At 27.7% G+C, this 13,477-nt stretch overlaps 3 protein-coding genes across 3 annotated transcripts; all 3 read left to right on the top strand.

Moving 5' to 3' along the window:
• The first annotated feature begins 656 nt into the window (after window positions 1-656).
• On the top strand, window positions 657-5,478 carry LOC111042220. The gene is made up of 9 exons (XM_022326765.1): window positions 657-834; window positions 898-990; window positions 1,057-1,142; window positions 1,205-1,310; window positions 1,939-2,035; window positions 4,096-4,432; window positions 4,490-4,797; window positions 4,874-5,115; window positions 5,187-5,478. The coding sequence occupies exons 2-6, from the start codon at window positions 970-972 to the stop codon at window positions 4,227-4,229; spliced, it is 444 nt and encodes a 147-aa protein (XP_022182457.1). The 5' UTR covers window positions 657-834; window positions 898-969; the 3' UTR covers window positions 4,230-4,432; window positions 4,490-4,797; window positions 4,874-5,115; window positions 5,187-5,478.
• LOC111042216 (ornithine decarboxylase-like) lies at window positions 4,732-5,426 on the top strand. The gene is made up of 3 exons (XM_022326763.1): window positions 4,732-4,797; window positions 4,874-5,095; window positions 5,187-5,426. Exons 1-3 carry the CDS (start codon window positions 4,732-4,734, stop codon window positions 5,424-5,426), a joined length of 528 nt encoding a protein of 175 aa, XP_022182455.1.
• Window positions 5,479-5,601: 123 nt separating the features above from the next.
• LOC111042215 lies at window positions 5,602-10,704 on the top strand. The gene is made up of 9 exons (XM_022326762.1): window positions 5,602-6,195; window positions 7,074-7,184; window positions 7,253-7,324; window positions 7,394-7,504; window positions 7,573-7,644; window positions 7,719-7,820; window positions 7,912-9,942; window positions 10,027-10,358; window positions 10,597-10,704. The coding sequence occupies exons 1-9, from the start codon at window positions 6,075-6,077 to the stop codon at window positions 10,702-10,704; spliced, it is 3,060 nt and encodes a 1,019-aa protein (XP_022182454.1). The 5' UTR covers window positions 5,602-6,074.
• The last annotated feature ends 2,773 nt before the right edge of the window (window positions 10,705-13,477 follow it).

The raw sequence follows: 13,477 nt of genomic DNA, 5'->3' as shown, positions 1-13,477 counted from the left end.
TATATTTAAATGATCAGTTTTCAGCAGATAACAGGAAGACTATTTGTTACAAAATAACTGGCAAATAGATAAAAAAAAAATGTATTTGTTTGGTCTTACAGCATTGGCTTGTTTCTGAATAAAGGTTAATATTTTGGTGTGTGTACTCTATCAAATATTTGAATATTATCATTAAGTAATTAGACTCTTTTAAATTATTATATTTCTCATTATTGAGGCCCGTAGATACTTAAGTATGAATACATATGATCCATCATCTATCAACTTATTGCAAATACAATGAAATTTCTCTCATTTTGTTGCATTTCTCTTAGGCTCAAAACTTCTAACCTAACTTAAGGCAGGTTGAAACACTGACTATAGTCATCATTAGAATATGACTATTGTAAATATTATAATGAATTAAATTAAATTACATATATATATTGTTTTTCATTTCTAAATTGTAATGTTTTATTCTAAATTAGATGACAAAGTGTTGGCTTATGATAATGATTTACTATATGAGGACAAATGTTCAAAAAGAGGCATGACCATGGCTAGTACCCAGTACTTACTTCATTTTGTTGGTTTCAACTCCAAATTTGACGAATGGATTGATGAAAACCACGTATTAGAGATAAATGAAATTAAAGAAATTGATTAATTATTACTACTCACCATTTTTCACCATTTATTTATTATAACTATAAAAGTAGGAAACCTGCCAAAAGATCAAAGAAAGTAAATAAATCTAAAAAATCTAATACTAAAAAAAATGCTTCACCAAAACCAGCATTGAGAAAAACAGATAAGATCTCAAATATTATCCCAAACATCAATCCACATTCAAAGGTATTACAATAAGTATAAAAAATAAAGTTAAGAATTTCAGTTAAATATCTATTTTTATTTTAGCTTCTTGCCGACAAATTGCATAATATTGCTGTACCCCGTAGTTTACAAAAAGCATTGTTTTTGGATTTTGTGATGAACAACACATTTCAAAAGGTATGATACGTTTTATTTTTATATATTATGATTATTATCACTGTTATATTGATTGCTTGGTTTTAGATATTAAAATTTCCAGAGAAACATTTTTTGGCAGAAATTTTATACGCTTTCACTCAATCAACCTATTTTGACGATGATAGCGAAAAGTAATTATTTAATGACTATCTTAACTTATCGTTGATAAACAATTTTACAATGTTTGTTTCAGGAAAATTTCAACGATGTTATGTGTAACGCTGATGCAATATTTTAACTCTCATGTTAGCAAACATCTATTATATGTTAATGAAAAAAGATTCAAATTATATAGAAAGGTAATAGTACAAAACCAATCATGTGAAATAAAGCATGTTTTTTAATTCAATGATATAATTTAATGATTTTCATATTTAAATATTTAAAATACTAATAACTTAAGAATCTGAGCTGAGATAAATGTATTGATTTTACAATAATGTTATCAAACGTAAAGTAAATTATTAAAACCACGATTCCAACCTAAATAATATGTAAAAATCTATTAAACATACTTAATATATTTTGGATATATTTATTCATAAAAATTAATTACGCTTGGCAGAATTATTAGTCTTTGCAAATCTATTGGGTCATAACAATTTTACATTTCCAAAAAATGTACCTGATATTGAAAGAAGATGTTCTAGTGTTCATAATTTTTTTTTTATTTCAGTTTACTTTTCAATTCTCTAACATTTTTGGTGATAATTTTATCATCTATTACACTGGTTAGGTACAAACGGAATAAACATGAGAACTCTAAAACAAGAAGAACAAATTCATGTCATTGATAATGAAGTGACTGTTAAAGAAATCATTAAGGATATAGTTGAATTAAAAGTTATTATTACATACTTTGTTATTTTCTGACGATACACTAAATTGTATTTAGTTATATGATTTGTATACATTTTTTTTCTGTAGGACATATCAGATCCATTTTATATTTTTGATGTTGGTGATCTTGTGAATGAAGCAATAATTTGGCAGCAAACATTACCACGTGTAAAACCTTTTTATGGTGAGTTTGGATGAATATTTTATTGATTTGTGGTTTCATATTTAATATTTAAGATAACATTATTAATATGTACCTACTATACAGAATATCAGTAGTAATATATATACACGTACACATTTTGACTAACTAAATTCAGTTAAAAATTATGGAACAAAAGTATTTTTGGTTATGTATAGTACATTTCTTTTCATTTACCAATTTAATTTGCATAAGAATATTCCCAGCAATGATGTATCTAGAGATTACAATTTATCAGCTATAATGCAAATTAAACGTTTTTATAAATAATATTGATGAACTAAATGCGTTGTTCTAGAGTTTTATATCGCAGTCAAATTGTATTTTGTAATAAAATTAACTTATAACTAGGTATATAGATTTTTGATAAATAATGATAGGTACCCAATTATAAAAATGCTATGTGTTAAATATTTACGTTAACCCACTTTTTGTATTTTCTTAAAGAATTGTTTAATGTTTTTCTCTATTGTGTTATGTTGGACATAATCAAATGCTAATTATTTTATATATTGTAATAAAAATACAAAAAGGGTGATACCAGTTAATGTACCTTTATAAATATAAATATCAAACATGTATAATAATATATTTAAAAGTATATCCAGTCATTCCAGTAAGAACTAAATATTTAATAATCTGAGTGCCTGGTATGCATGTAAAATAAATGAAATAAAATAAATTTCCACCTTAAATCATTTCAAACAGTTGTTCAATACTATCATTAGGGACTTTCATCGAAACATTTGGGTATCTAAATTTACCGTCCACCATCTCTGACAATTTTTACTTGCCTTACCACTTTGGTCAATACGATATATATTAAATTTATGAAATCCAAGCTCATTATTCAAAATATCAGTAGATAACCAAGTTTCTGTTAGTAAAAAATAATCGACATTAAAAGATTGTATATTATATCTTAATACTTGTAACTTGGGGCTCGAGGCTCTTACATTAAAAACCATTTATTTTATATATTTATTTTTAGATTTAGACATACGTCAATTTACATTCTTTCTTTAATCATTCTTAAAACTATTAGTAATATTACAATTATTTGCATTACTCGGCCTGGGCTGAATAGTTTTTTAGAAAAAGTGACTGTTCTACATGAAAATATTTTATAATCCAATTTCCTTCACCATAGTCCCTCTTTTGCTGATTATCTTTGTATAGAGACCTCATTTGTTCACTTTGGCAAATAGTCAAATTCGATTTATTCAAAAACTCTTACACTTATCATCAGTTCATTATTTTGATTTTGATTTAAAAATAAAAGTTACATCCAATGTATCATTGAGTTGTAATACTCAACGGTCGATTTTAGTAAAAGAGTAAACTATTCTTTGATACTGAATACAATATCTACTTTCATGGTAGATATTTAACATTTGATACATCAGTTCATCACCAATGGCATTATCTTCGGGAGAATTACAAGTTAAAGCTTTTCACAATCTAGATAGTATAATTTACTTAGTTCACAATAGATCAATTTTATCTTGAACTACAGAGTTAATACATTTTACTTTCTAGTCTAAATTAATTAATTCAGATTTCAACAATTTATTTTCAATTTGTTAATTATTAAATGAGATAAGTTGGCTATCCAATGATATTTTCAAATCGGTGAAATGTTTTCTTAGACCATTAATTTATTGTTTATTTTTCTCAACCACTATCATGTTTTTCATCAATGGATTTCAGTAACTTCATAACTGAATATATTGAGTGATCAGTGCGTATGTTAGAAGAACTTGTTGTCTTTTTGATCAGCATGTCGATTTGTTTCCGAATTTCTACAGCTGATGTATACTATACGTACGATAAAATACTAATACACAGAAAACACGTCTACATGCTATAATAGACTCAAATATACTTATGTACTCGTGTTCAGAATGTTATGTGTTTTATAAGACTATACATAATAACTTATGAGTATATAATTAATTTTAATTTTACTATTATTTACATTTTAAATTCAATATTATGTTGTACTCATTTGTGTTTAAAATTAATTCAAAAATTTATTTCAGCTGTAAAATGCAATGACAATTCCTTCGTGTTAGAAACTTTGGCTGTGTATGGAACAAATTTTGGTTGTGCTTCCAAAGTGATGATCTTTAAAACATACATAAATGTTACTCTAATGTTAATTGAAGGAATATAATTATTAAATTATGAAAATTATTTCATTAAGGCCGATATAAAAAAAATTTTGGACTTGGGAGTGAATCTGTCGCGTATAATATTCGCTAATCCAACAAAAATGGCTTCACATATTAAATATGCAGAGAGCAAAGGTGTTAATCTGACAACATTTGATAATGAACTAGAATTACACAAAATAAAATCCATACATCCATCCTGCCAGTAAGTTACAAACACCTAACTCAAAACACAATGTTAATATTTTGTTTCTCTTTTTAGCTTGGTTATACAAATTCGTTGTGATGCAATTGAAGTACAATGGTCCCCTTGGTATCAAATTTGGGTTTGATCCTCTAACTGAAGCACCAACGTTAATGGCAATGGCCCATGATTTAGATTTGTATGTAGTTGGAGTGAGCTTTCATATTGGTTCAGGATGCAGTGAACCAGCAGCCTTCTGAAGAGCAATTGCTGTTTCAGCAGTCATTTTCAAATATGCTCAGGAGTTAGGTTTTACGAATATGCACTTGTTAAACATTGGTGGAAGATTTCCTGGAAATAAAAACACTTCCACTTTCACCACACAAGTATGAATCTTGTTAAAAAACAATTTATGATTTTACTTTTAAAAATTAAAAATTCAATTTCAAACATATATTTTAGATTGCAGACATAATTAATGATGCACTTAATAAATGGTTCCCTCCAAATAATGGAGTGACCGTCATAGCAGAGCCTGGTAGATATTTTGTGGCTTCAGCATTTACACTCTCAACAAAAATCCATTCCATTAAAAACCGTTCAAATGATGAAAGGCATATCATGTATTTCATTAACGATGTAGTGTATGGTTCTTTCAATAGTATTCTTTATGATCATACGGTTGTGAGCCTAAACCTTTATATGTGAGTTGGATAACATTTAATTGCCTATTATTTAGATTACGATAAACTTATTTTAACATTTCTACTTTTAGGATTATTCAAGTACTCGTCCAATTTATGAGAGTTCCATCTGTGGTCCTACTTGTCATGGCTTAGATAAAGTAGTTGTTTTTGCGAACATGCCACTGCTGGGATTGGGTGATTGGATTACTTTTGAAGATATGGGAGCTTATACAATACCTGCAGCTAGCACATTTAATGGATTCTCCCTTCCTAAGGTCTTTTCTATCGCCAAACAAAGAATTTGGTTAGTTTTAAGCATGGGCGGATAGGCCTACCGGGCAACCGGGCATTTCCCGGTGGGCCCCCCTTCGTATTTCGGCAATGGGGCCCTTTTTATGGTTAACGTAACGACTCATTAATATTATATTAATATTATTTAATTACAAAAGAAATATCAAATTTGAAATATTATATTATTTTATAATCTTATATCTATTAGTTATTAGTTTATTACTATTCTGTGGTATTAGTGTATTACACAAAAGATTTCTTATCGCCTATCGGCCCGCATCAGCTGCCGCTCTGCCACAACAACACTACAACGTCGATCCCTTTTTGGCGGCGGGTAAGGGGGGTAATAACTCACAGATAATAGATATTATGTTGTTGTAGATACTATTTTTAGAATAATTTTAGACTAAATATTGAACATTTTCAGTGCTATCGTGTATTTGTTTGCGGTACTGCCGGTACTGTAGGTAGTATTTACTATTTTACTGGTATCTTATCTCAATCAAATTATAGAACTACCTTTATTATATTATACTTATTTCACTATTGCGGACATTACGTTACGTTGTTGCTCATAACTCATAAGTCATTAGTTTCAGTGTAACTTATTTCTTAGTTTTTACATATTGCATAGTACATAATGCAGCTATAACAGGCGTTTACGTGCTGCTGTTTTACTTTTTTCAATGGGCAATTCAAAAAAATCACATAAAAGCGGAAGTGCTAAAAGAAAAAAGAAGGAGAAAGATTTGCTGAGAAAGGAAGCACAAAACCCCGATCAAAAAAAATTAAATTTTGTAAAATCAAGTAAGTACACACATAGTCACATAGGTATAACTATGGGTACCATACCCTACCTAATACCTATGCATTTTTTATATTTTAATATATTTTATTATTATTTAATACATTTATCTACCTATAATAATTAATAATGTATGGTAATATTGATAATATGATATAGGTGCTTATTATAATATATATTATAATATAATATTATCATGTACCTATTCATGTACAATATTAACTAAAAGATACTATATTTTATATCTATCTTAGTATATTTTTTACACTTAATAGCAATTAACAGTATAAAATAAGTAAGGGATGTCAAATAAATTTTCTAATATTTTTTAAACATAAATTGTGTTTTTAATGTGTATTATATTTATAATTTTCAACATTATTTGAAGTATAAAAACCTAACTAAAACACTAAACTTTTATAATTAGATGTACTTAATTGATAATGGAATATAGATGTTGTTAAAAATTTATAATATATTTATATATAATGGTGATTTTTAGTTAACTTTTCTATACATTTTAACCTAACTATTTAAAAAATGAAAACTTTACTTTCTAGATGTCAATGCTTTAAAGCAAGACAATGAAAATATTCAAGTTAATACAGTTGAAGACATTGAAAATGTTGATACCATGACCACAGTTGAAACCTGTTCAAATATTGATAACGCTACCTACCTATATAATATATATCTAAATTTGAATTATATAAATGTAGTTTCAAATTTCTATCTCTAGGTGACAGTGATCTTAAAAAATATTACAGTACTGTTATTGAAAATGAAAGAGAAAAGCTGAATAGTGATGATGGTAATTTTTAGTTAACTTTTCTATACATTTTAACTTAACTATTTAAAAAATGAAAACTTTACTTTCTAGATGTCAATGCTTTAAAGCAATACAATGAAAAAATTCAAGTTAATACAGTTGAAGACATTGAAAATGTTGATACCATCACAACAGTTGGAACCTGTTCAAATATTGATAACGGTACCTACCTATATAATATATATCTAAATTTGAATTATATAAATGTAGTTTCAAATTTCTATCTCTAGGTGACAGTGATCTTAAAAAATATTACAGTACTGTTATTGAAAATGAAAGAGAAAAGCTGAATAGTGATGATGGTAATTTTTAGTTAACTTTTCTATACATTTTAACTTAACTATTTAAAAAATGAAAACTTTACTTTCTAGATGTCAATGCTTTAAAGCAATACAATGAAAAAATTCAAGTTAATACAGTTGAAGACATTGAAAATGTTGATACCATCACAACAGTTGAAACCTGTTCAAATATTGATAACGGTACCTACCTATATAATATATATCTAAATTTGAATTATATAAATGTAGTTTCAAATTTCTATCTCTAGGTGACAGTGATCTTAAAAAATATTACAGTACTGTTATTGAAAATGAAAGAGAAAAGCTGAATAGTGATGATGGTAATTTTTAGTTAACTTTTCTATACATTTTAACTTAACTATTTAAAAAATGAAAACTTTACTTTACTTTCTAGATGTCAATGCTTTAAAGCAAGACAATGAAAAAATGCAAGTTAATACAATTGAAAATATTGATACCATGGCAATAGTTGAAACCTGTTCAATTGTTGATAATGGTACGTCAGAATCTACCTAATATATTTATATAATATATACCTAAATTTGAATTCTTTAATTTTAAACAATTATAATTTTTTTTTTATACAGAGGTTAGTGATATGTTTATAAAACCTAGAAGTATTAATGTTACAAGCTTTTGGTCATTCCATCCTCATCAACCAAAAACAGACATTCCATTCAGACCTTCAAAATTGTACAAACGTAAGGATGGAGGTCATCGTAAATGGGTATCTTATTGTGTTAAGAAAAAAGCTATATATTGCAATATATGTCTTTGTTATGGTGATGGTTCTGGATCATTTTCCAAAGGTTTTTCTATCTGGAGGCATGTATATGAACGAGTGAGTGAGCATGAAGAAACAATAACACACAAATTAAATGTTGATGCTCATCTGATGAAAAAGCAATTTTCCTCGGTGGATTCACTCTTAATAGACGGGCTTGGTTCAATAAGAAAAATACAAGTTGAAAACAATAGAAATGTATTACTTCGTCTTATTGATGTGATAAAGTTAATTGGAAAGCGCGGACTAAGTTATAGAGGTAAAACAAATGAGGCTGCTTATTCACTTGATGATTCTTCTTTAGACCATGGGAATTTTTTGGAAATAACTTTACTTATTAGTAAATATGATTCCCTGCTTAAATCCCATTTAGATAAAGTTGTAAAAAAAAGTTTAAAATGTCATAATGCTGGAGCCCAACAAGGAGGAGGTCAAGTTACTTTTTTATCAAAAACTACAATTAATTATATTCTTGAAATTATCGCTAAAAATATAAAATTTACCATTTCTAATGAAGTAAAAGACGCTGTAATATATTCTGTACAACTCGATACAACACAAGATATATCTGTTACTGATCAATGCTCAATAATATTAAGATACGTAAATGGTACATCTGTCTTCGAAAGATTAGTTGGCATGGTAAAGTGTAGCTCAAGTAAAGGCTCTGATTTTGTTGAGTTACTCTTAAATGTTCTTAAAGATATGAATATAGACCCAAAATGCTGTATAGGGAACGCGACAGATGGAGCTGCAAATATGCAGGGAGTCTATAATGGATTTTCTGCAAAAATGAGCGAAGCAGCAGTTGAACAAGTACACGTATGGTGCTATGCACATGTATTGAATTTAGTAATTAGTGATATTACAAGCAAAATTGTCCAATCTATTTCTTTGTTTGGTATCTTGCAAGGATGTGCAGTGTTTATACGTGAGTCATATAAACGTATGGACATATGGACAACCAAAAATTCTAAAAAAAAAATATGTACAATCGGTGAAACAAGATGGTGGTCCAAAGATGCAGCATTAACAAAGGTTTTTGGAAATTTTAATGAACCCAGAGATGGATTGTTTGTTGATCTTATAACTACCTTAGATGAAATTGAAAACAATTTAGGTATAACTCCAGATGCTCGATTCAAGGCAAAAACTTTAAAAGAAGGCTTGTTAAAATATGAAACTATTTTAACTGCCCAGATGTACTTGCGAATTTTTAAAAAAACCACCCCTCTATCAAAATATCTACAAGGGCATGGAGTTAATATAATTGCAGCTTATCAAATGGTGAAACAAACTCTAAATGACTTGCAAGATTGTGCCCGCCAGTTTCATAGTATTAAAGAAGCAGCCAATACTTTTGTTGAATATACCAATAAAAAGTTTGATGAAATGGAGAATAATACTATAGAAGTTCTAAATGAGTTACCTCATAATAGAATAAGAAAAAGAAAAAGACAATTTACTGACTATGATTCAATAGATGATCCTATTATAGATCCATTACGTGCATATGAAATCAATGTTTACAACCTAGTGTTTGATACTGTCATTGAAAGTATTTCATCAAGATTTGAAAAACATGAACAACTATGTGCCGATTTTTCTTGTCTCGATCCAAACAATTTTCAACCAGATTTACCACTTCCAACAAATGCTTTAGTAAAAATATATGAAAAAATCAGAAATTTTATACCGGACATAACTTATGATGATTTTAGAAATGAATATGTTGATTTTACATCTAAATGGAGAGAGTTGAAAAAAACCATTGCTTGTGTTTATGATGAACTAAATAATCAAGTTCCTGATGATGGTAATGATTCTGAAAATGGTAATCTATATTTATTTTTACATAAATATTAAAAAATAAAATTAACAATAATTATATTTTATTTTATTTTATATTTTTTTGTAGGATACAAGAGTGATGATGATATTATAGTATGTGTGCATAGTTCCAGTGCCAAGTATTGTGTTACATGCTGTTTTGAAGTGTTGGTGAAATATAATTTATACGCAAATACATATCGTGGACTCCATTTTGCATATAAATTTATGCTTACTTTATCCATTACACAAGTAGAATGCGAACGTACATTTTCTAAATTAAAATTTGTAAAAAATTATTTAAGAAATACTATAAGTCAGAATGTATTAGAGAGTATGTTGTTAATGAATGTAGAAAAAGATATTCTCAATAAAATTGATTCTGAAGACATCATTAATAAATTAGGAGCTAAGAGCCTAGTATTTGGTAAAATGTTATTAATTTAAAATTGAAAAATGTGTTTTGTACTTTTGTTGTAGATTTAATGTTTTGTTAATTCACCCAATAATGTACTTGCGAGCGAAGCGATCAACTTTTTTTTCATGTGGGGGCCCCTTTTTAAAATTGCCCGGTAGGCTAAAAATGGCCTATCCGCCCATGGTTTTAAGTCTCATAAAGCTATTTTAAATCTAATCATATTATGATTATTTCTTCAAGGATACGTTGAAAAATTTAATGCCTTTATCTGAAGAGCATTTCACAGCTATGCCCATTGTTGCAAGTATCAAAATGATACAACCTGAATCCGATGAAGATGATACATGAAATGAAAACATTTTGTTAGATAACAGATAATATACATAATATTAATAAGGAAATATCCTTATCTAGATAATTTTTTTTTTTTGACTTAGCTCTAAGTTTCTACTTGTTTAATTATTTAAATAGCTGATTCTCCATTTTGCTGTGTTTACAATTATTCTAATATTATCATTGCTCATGTTAAAACCAGCTAATTTGAGTAAAAATGTAGCTTCTTATAAATATGATTATTTTTATTTATTCCTAAAGATATAATATTCTGTAAAAATATATATTTTAATATACATTACATAATTATATAATAGGTACATACATTAAATGATCTACTTAATGTAAGCTTTGCTTGTGTTGAAGGTAATGAGTTACAGTTGTACTAATACACACATGGGCAGATAGGTACTTTTTTTACCAGCATATATTTATTAGGGCCATATATACTTAGCGCCTATACATTGTGTATAAAAAAAATTTAACTTTTTTTGAGTTTTCTCATTGGCATGAATCTTGATCCATTGTTTTTATATTTGAAGCTCCACTTTCCAAATTTTGTTTAGACATAATTAATAATTATCATTTATCAATTATTTATGAAGCGGTTTCTAATACTGTTATTCATTGTGTAGGGTGTGGTTCGAGACAAAGAAAGGCACGTTGGTAATTAAATGAAGAGTTTTATTTTGGACAACTTGTATTTCATTAATATTGGATTTTTTTGCTGAACTCCAAATTTGGACGCCATAAGTCCAAATAGGTTTTAGTAGGCTTTTGTAAAGGATTAGCTTGGTACTGATTGAGTTTGGATTTAGAGTTTAAGAAGTAGTTAAGAAAACGAAGGCGAGAGTTAAGCTCAATTTTGGTGGTGTGGATATGGTGATTCCACGTTAATCTTTAGTCAAAGTTAACACCAAGGTATGTTGTGGTAAGTGAGGTGGGAATTTGGATGTTGTTGAAAGTGGTTTGAGGACATGGGCCTTGTTTAAGTGTAAAAGTTGTGGCAGGATTTAGATTCATTAATTATTATTAATGAATCTAAATCCTGTTTAAATTACTTTCCAGTTCTTACACCAGGTTTCAATTAAAGTGAGGTGTGATTGGAGCATGATTGAAGCGTATAGATTTTCGTGAGTTGAAATAATCGCTTCGTCATTAGTGCAAAAAAAATACTCTAGAGTATATACCTCTACTTAATTTGAATTTAAACCAAGAATAACGGTTCTAGTTATTTTGTTGTTATTTAAAAATATCATTCCTTTGTATGAAACTTTTAGAGTACATTGTTATTTTTATACACACAACGACTTTTCTAATGTCATGTTTTTTTGGCAAAAATGAATTTAACCTTATGTTAAAGTAATCTGCAGTAAGAACTAATGCCTAATAGTAAAATTAATTACTCTAATCACTTAGAAATATTATTGGCTGACAGACTGTCCAATCGCTTAGAATCGTTTTTCGTATACAATGATTTTATATCATTGAATTCTAATTTAACACATCCGTCACAGTGTCTAGAAAGTGATCTAGAGAGACATGTACCTACAGCAGAGAGTTACCCTCTCAACTGCTTATTAGAGTTAAGACTTGACAATTTAGCATACAATTCTACATAAATATTTTTTGCAGAAACTTAATGATATCTTTAGCAAAGAATAAAGATTGGTAGTTTTAATTATTGCAAAAATAAAAGCATTTTGTATGCTATATTTTGTTGACAATTACGTCCTTTTAACTTATCAACTAATTATGACCTACCATAGAATGGCGTTATTGTGTGAATAGGTTTGAGATATTAATACACTTATAATAATTCAAATATTTAATGAATAAGGTAATAAATAATATACGAAGGTAGTGGTGAAAATGTTTAAATCCTTAAGTACCTATCCATATAGAATTTTTTGGAATTCTAACGAAAATCATTATTTTTTGTTCCAATTTATTTTGTCTAAATTTGAACTTGAAATGCCTTAGATTTTAGCAATAAATTTATATCAAATAATACCAAAAAATGTTGAGAATTAATCGTTTATCGCTATTGTACGTTACAATTTCATCAAAAGTTGATCATAAAAATTAATGACTTCTAGAAACATTTTTTTAAATTCAGTAAAAATAACTGATGAGGAATCTTATATTCAATTATCAAATCTAAAATATTTATCATTATAATTTATAACCATGTGATACTACTCTGCTGTAGAGGAGGTTTCGAGAAGATCGCACTGTATATACAAGAAACAAAAAAGTATCTATAAGAATACATCACAGCCACTAGGTGAGACCTGCATCTTCCGACAGTGCACATACATTTTTTTTATTGTTTTTTAAATGTACAGAATAGTTCAAGTACTGTCAATCTACAACTAGATTGTATAACAATAACAGTATAACACACAATATTACTTTAATATGAATATCTTATTTTATATGTCCTAATTATTGTAATTTATATTTTTTGTATCTCTTGAGCTTACTATACTATTTTATTCCCGCCCGTTATATATGTTAAATAAATAAATAAATACACAACTTTTTTATACCTATAATAAAAGATTAATTTAACAATGACAACAACAGAATTATAGAATTAAAGAAGTATTTTATTTTTGTAATAATTATCTGTACAAAATATGCATAATACCTACTTCAACATTGAGCACATTTAACGTGTTAACAAAAAAATATATATTTATGAGTACATAAAAGTATATTGTAGGTATAGAGTAGTGTTTTCCAAAAAAAAACTATGTTATTAGGTACGCCTATTTATGAATAA

The sequence above is a fragment of the Myzus persicae genome, unplaced genomic scaffold, assembly GCF_001856785.1.
Source record: "Myzus persicae strain clone G006 unplaced genomic scaffold, MPER_G0061.0, whole genome shotgun sequence".
Classification (NCBI taxonomy): domain Eukaryota; kingdom Metazoa; phylum Arthropoda; class Insecta; order Hemiptera; family Aphididae; genus Myzus; species Myzus persicae.
The sequence above is the reverse complement of the archived record's forward strand: the minus strand, read 5'-3'. Positions and strand labels throughout refer to the sequence as shown.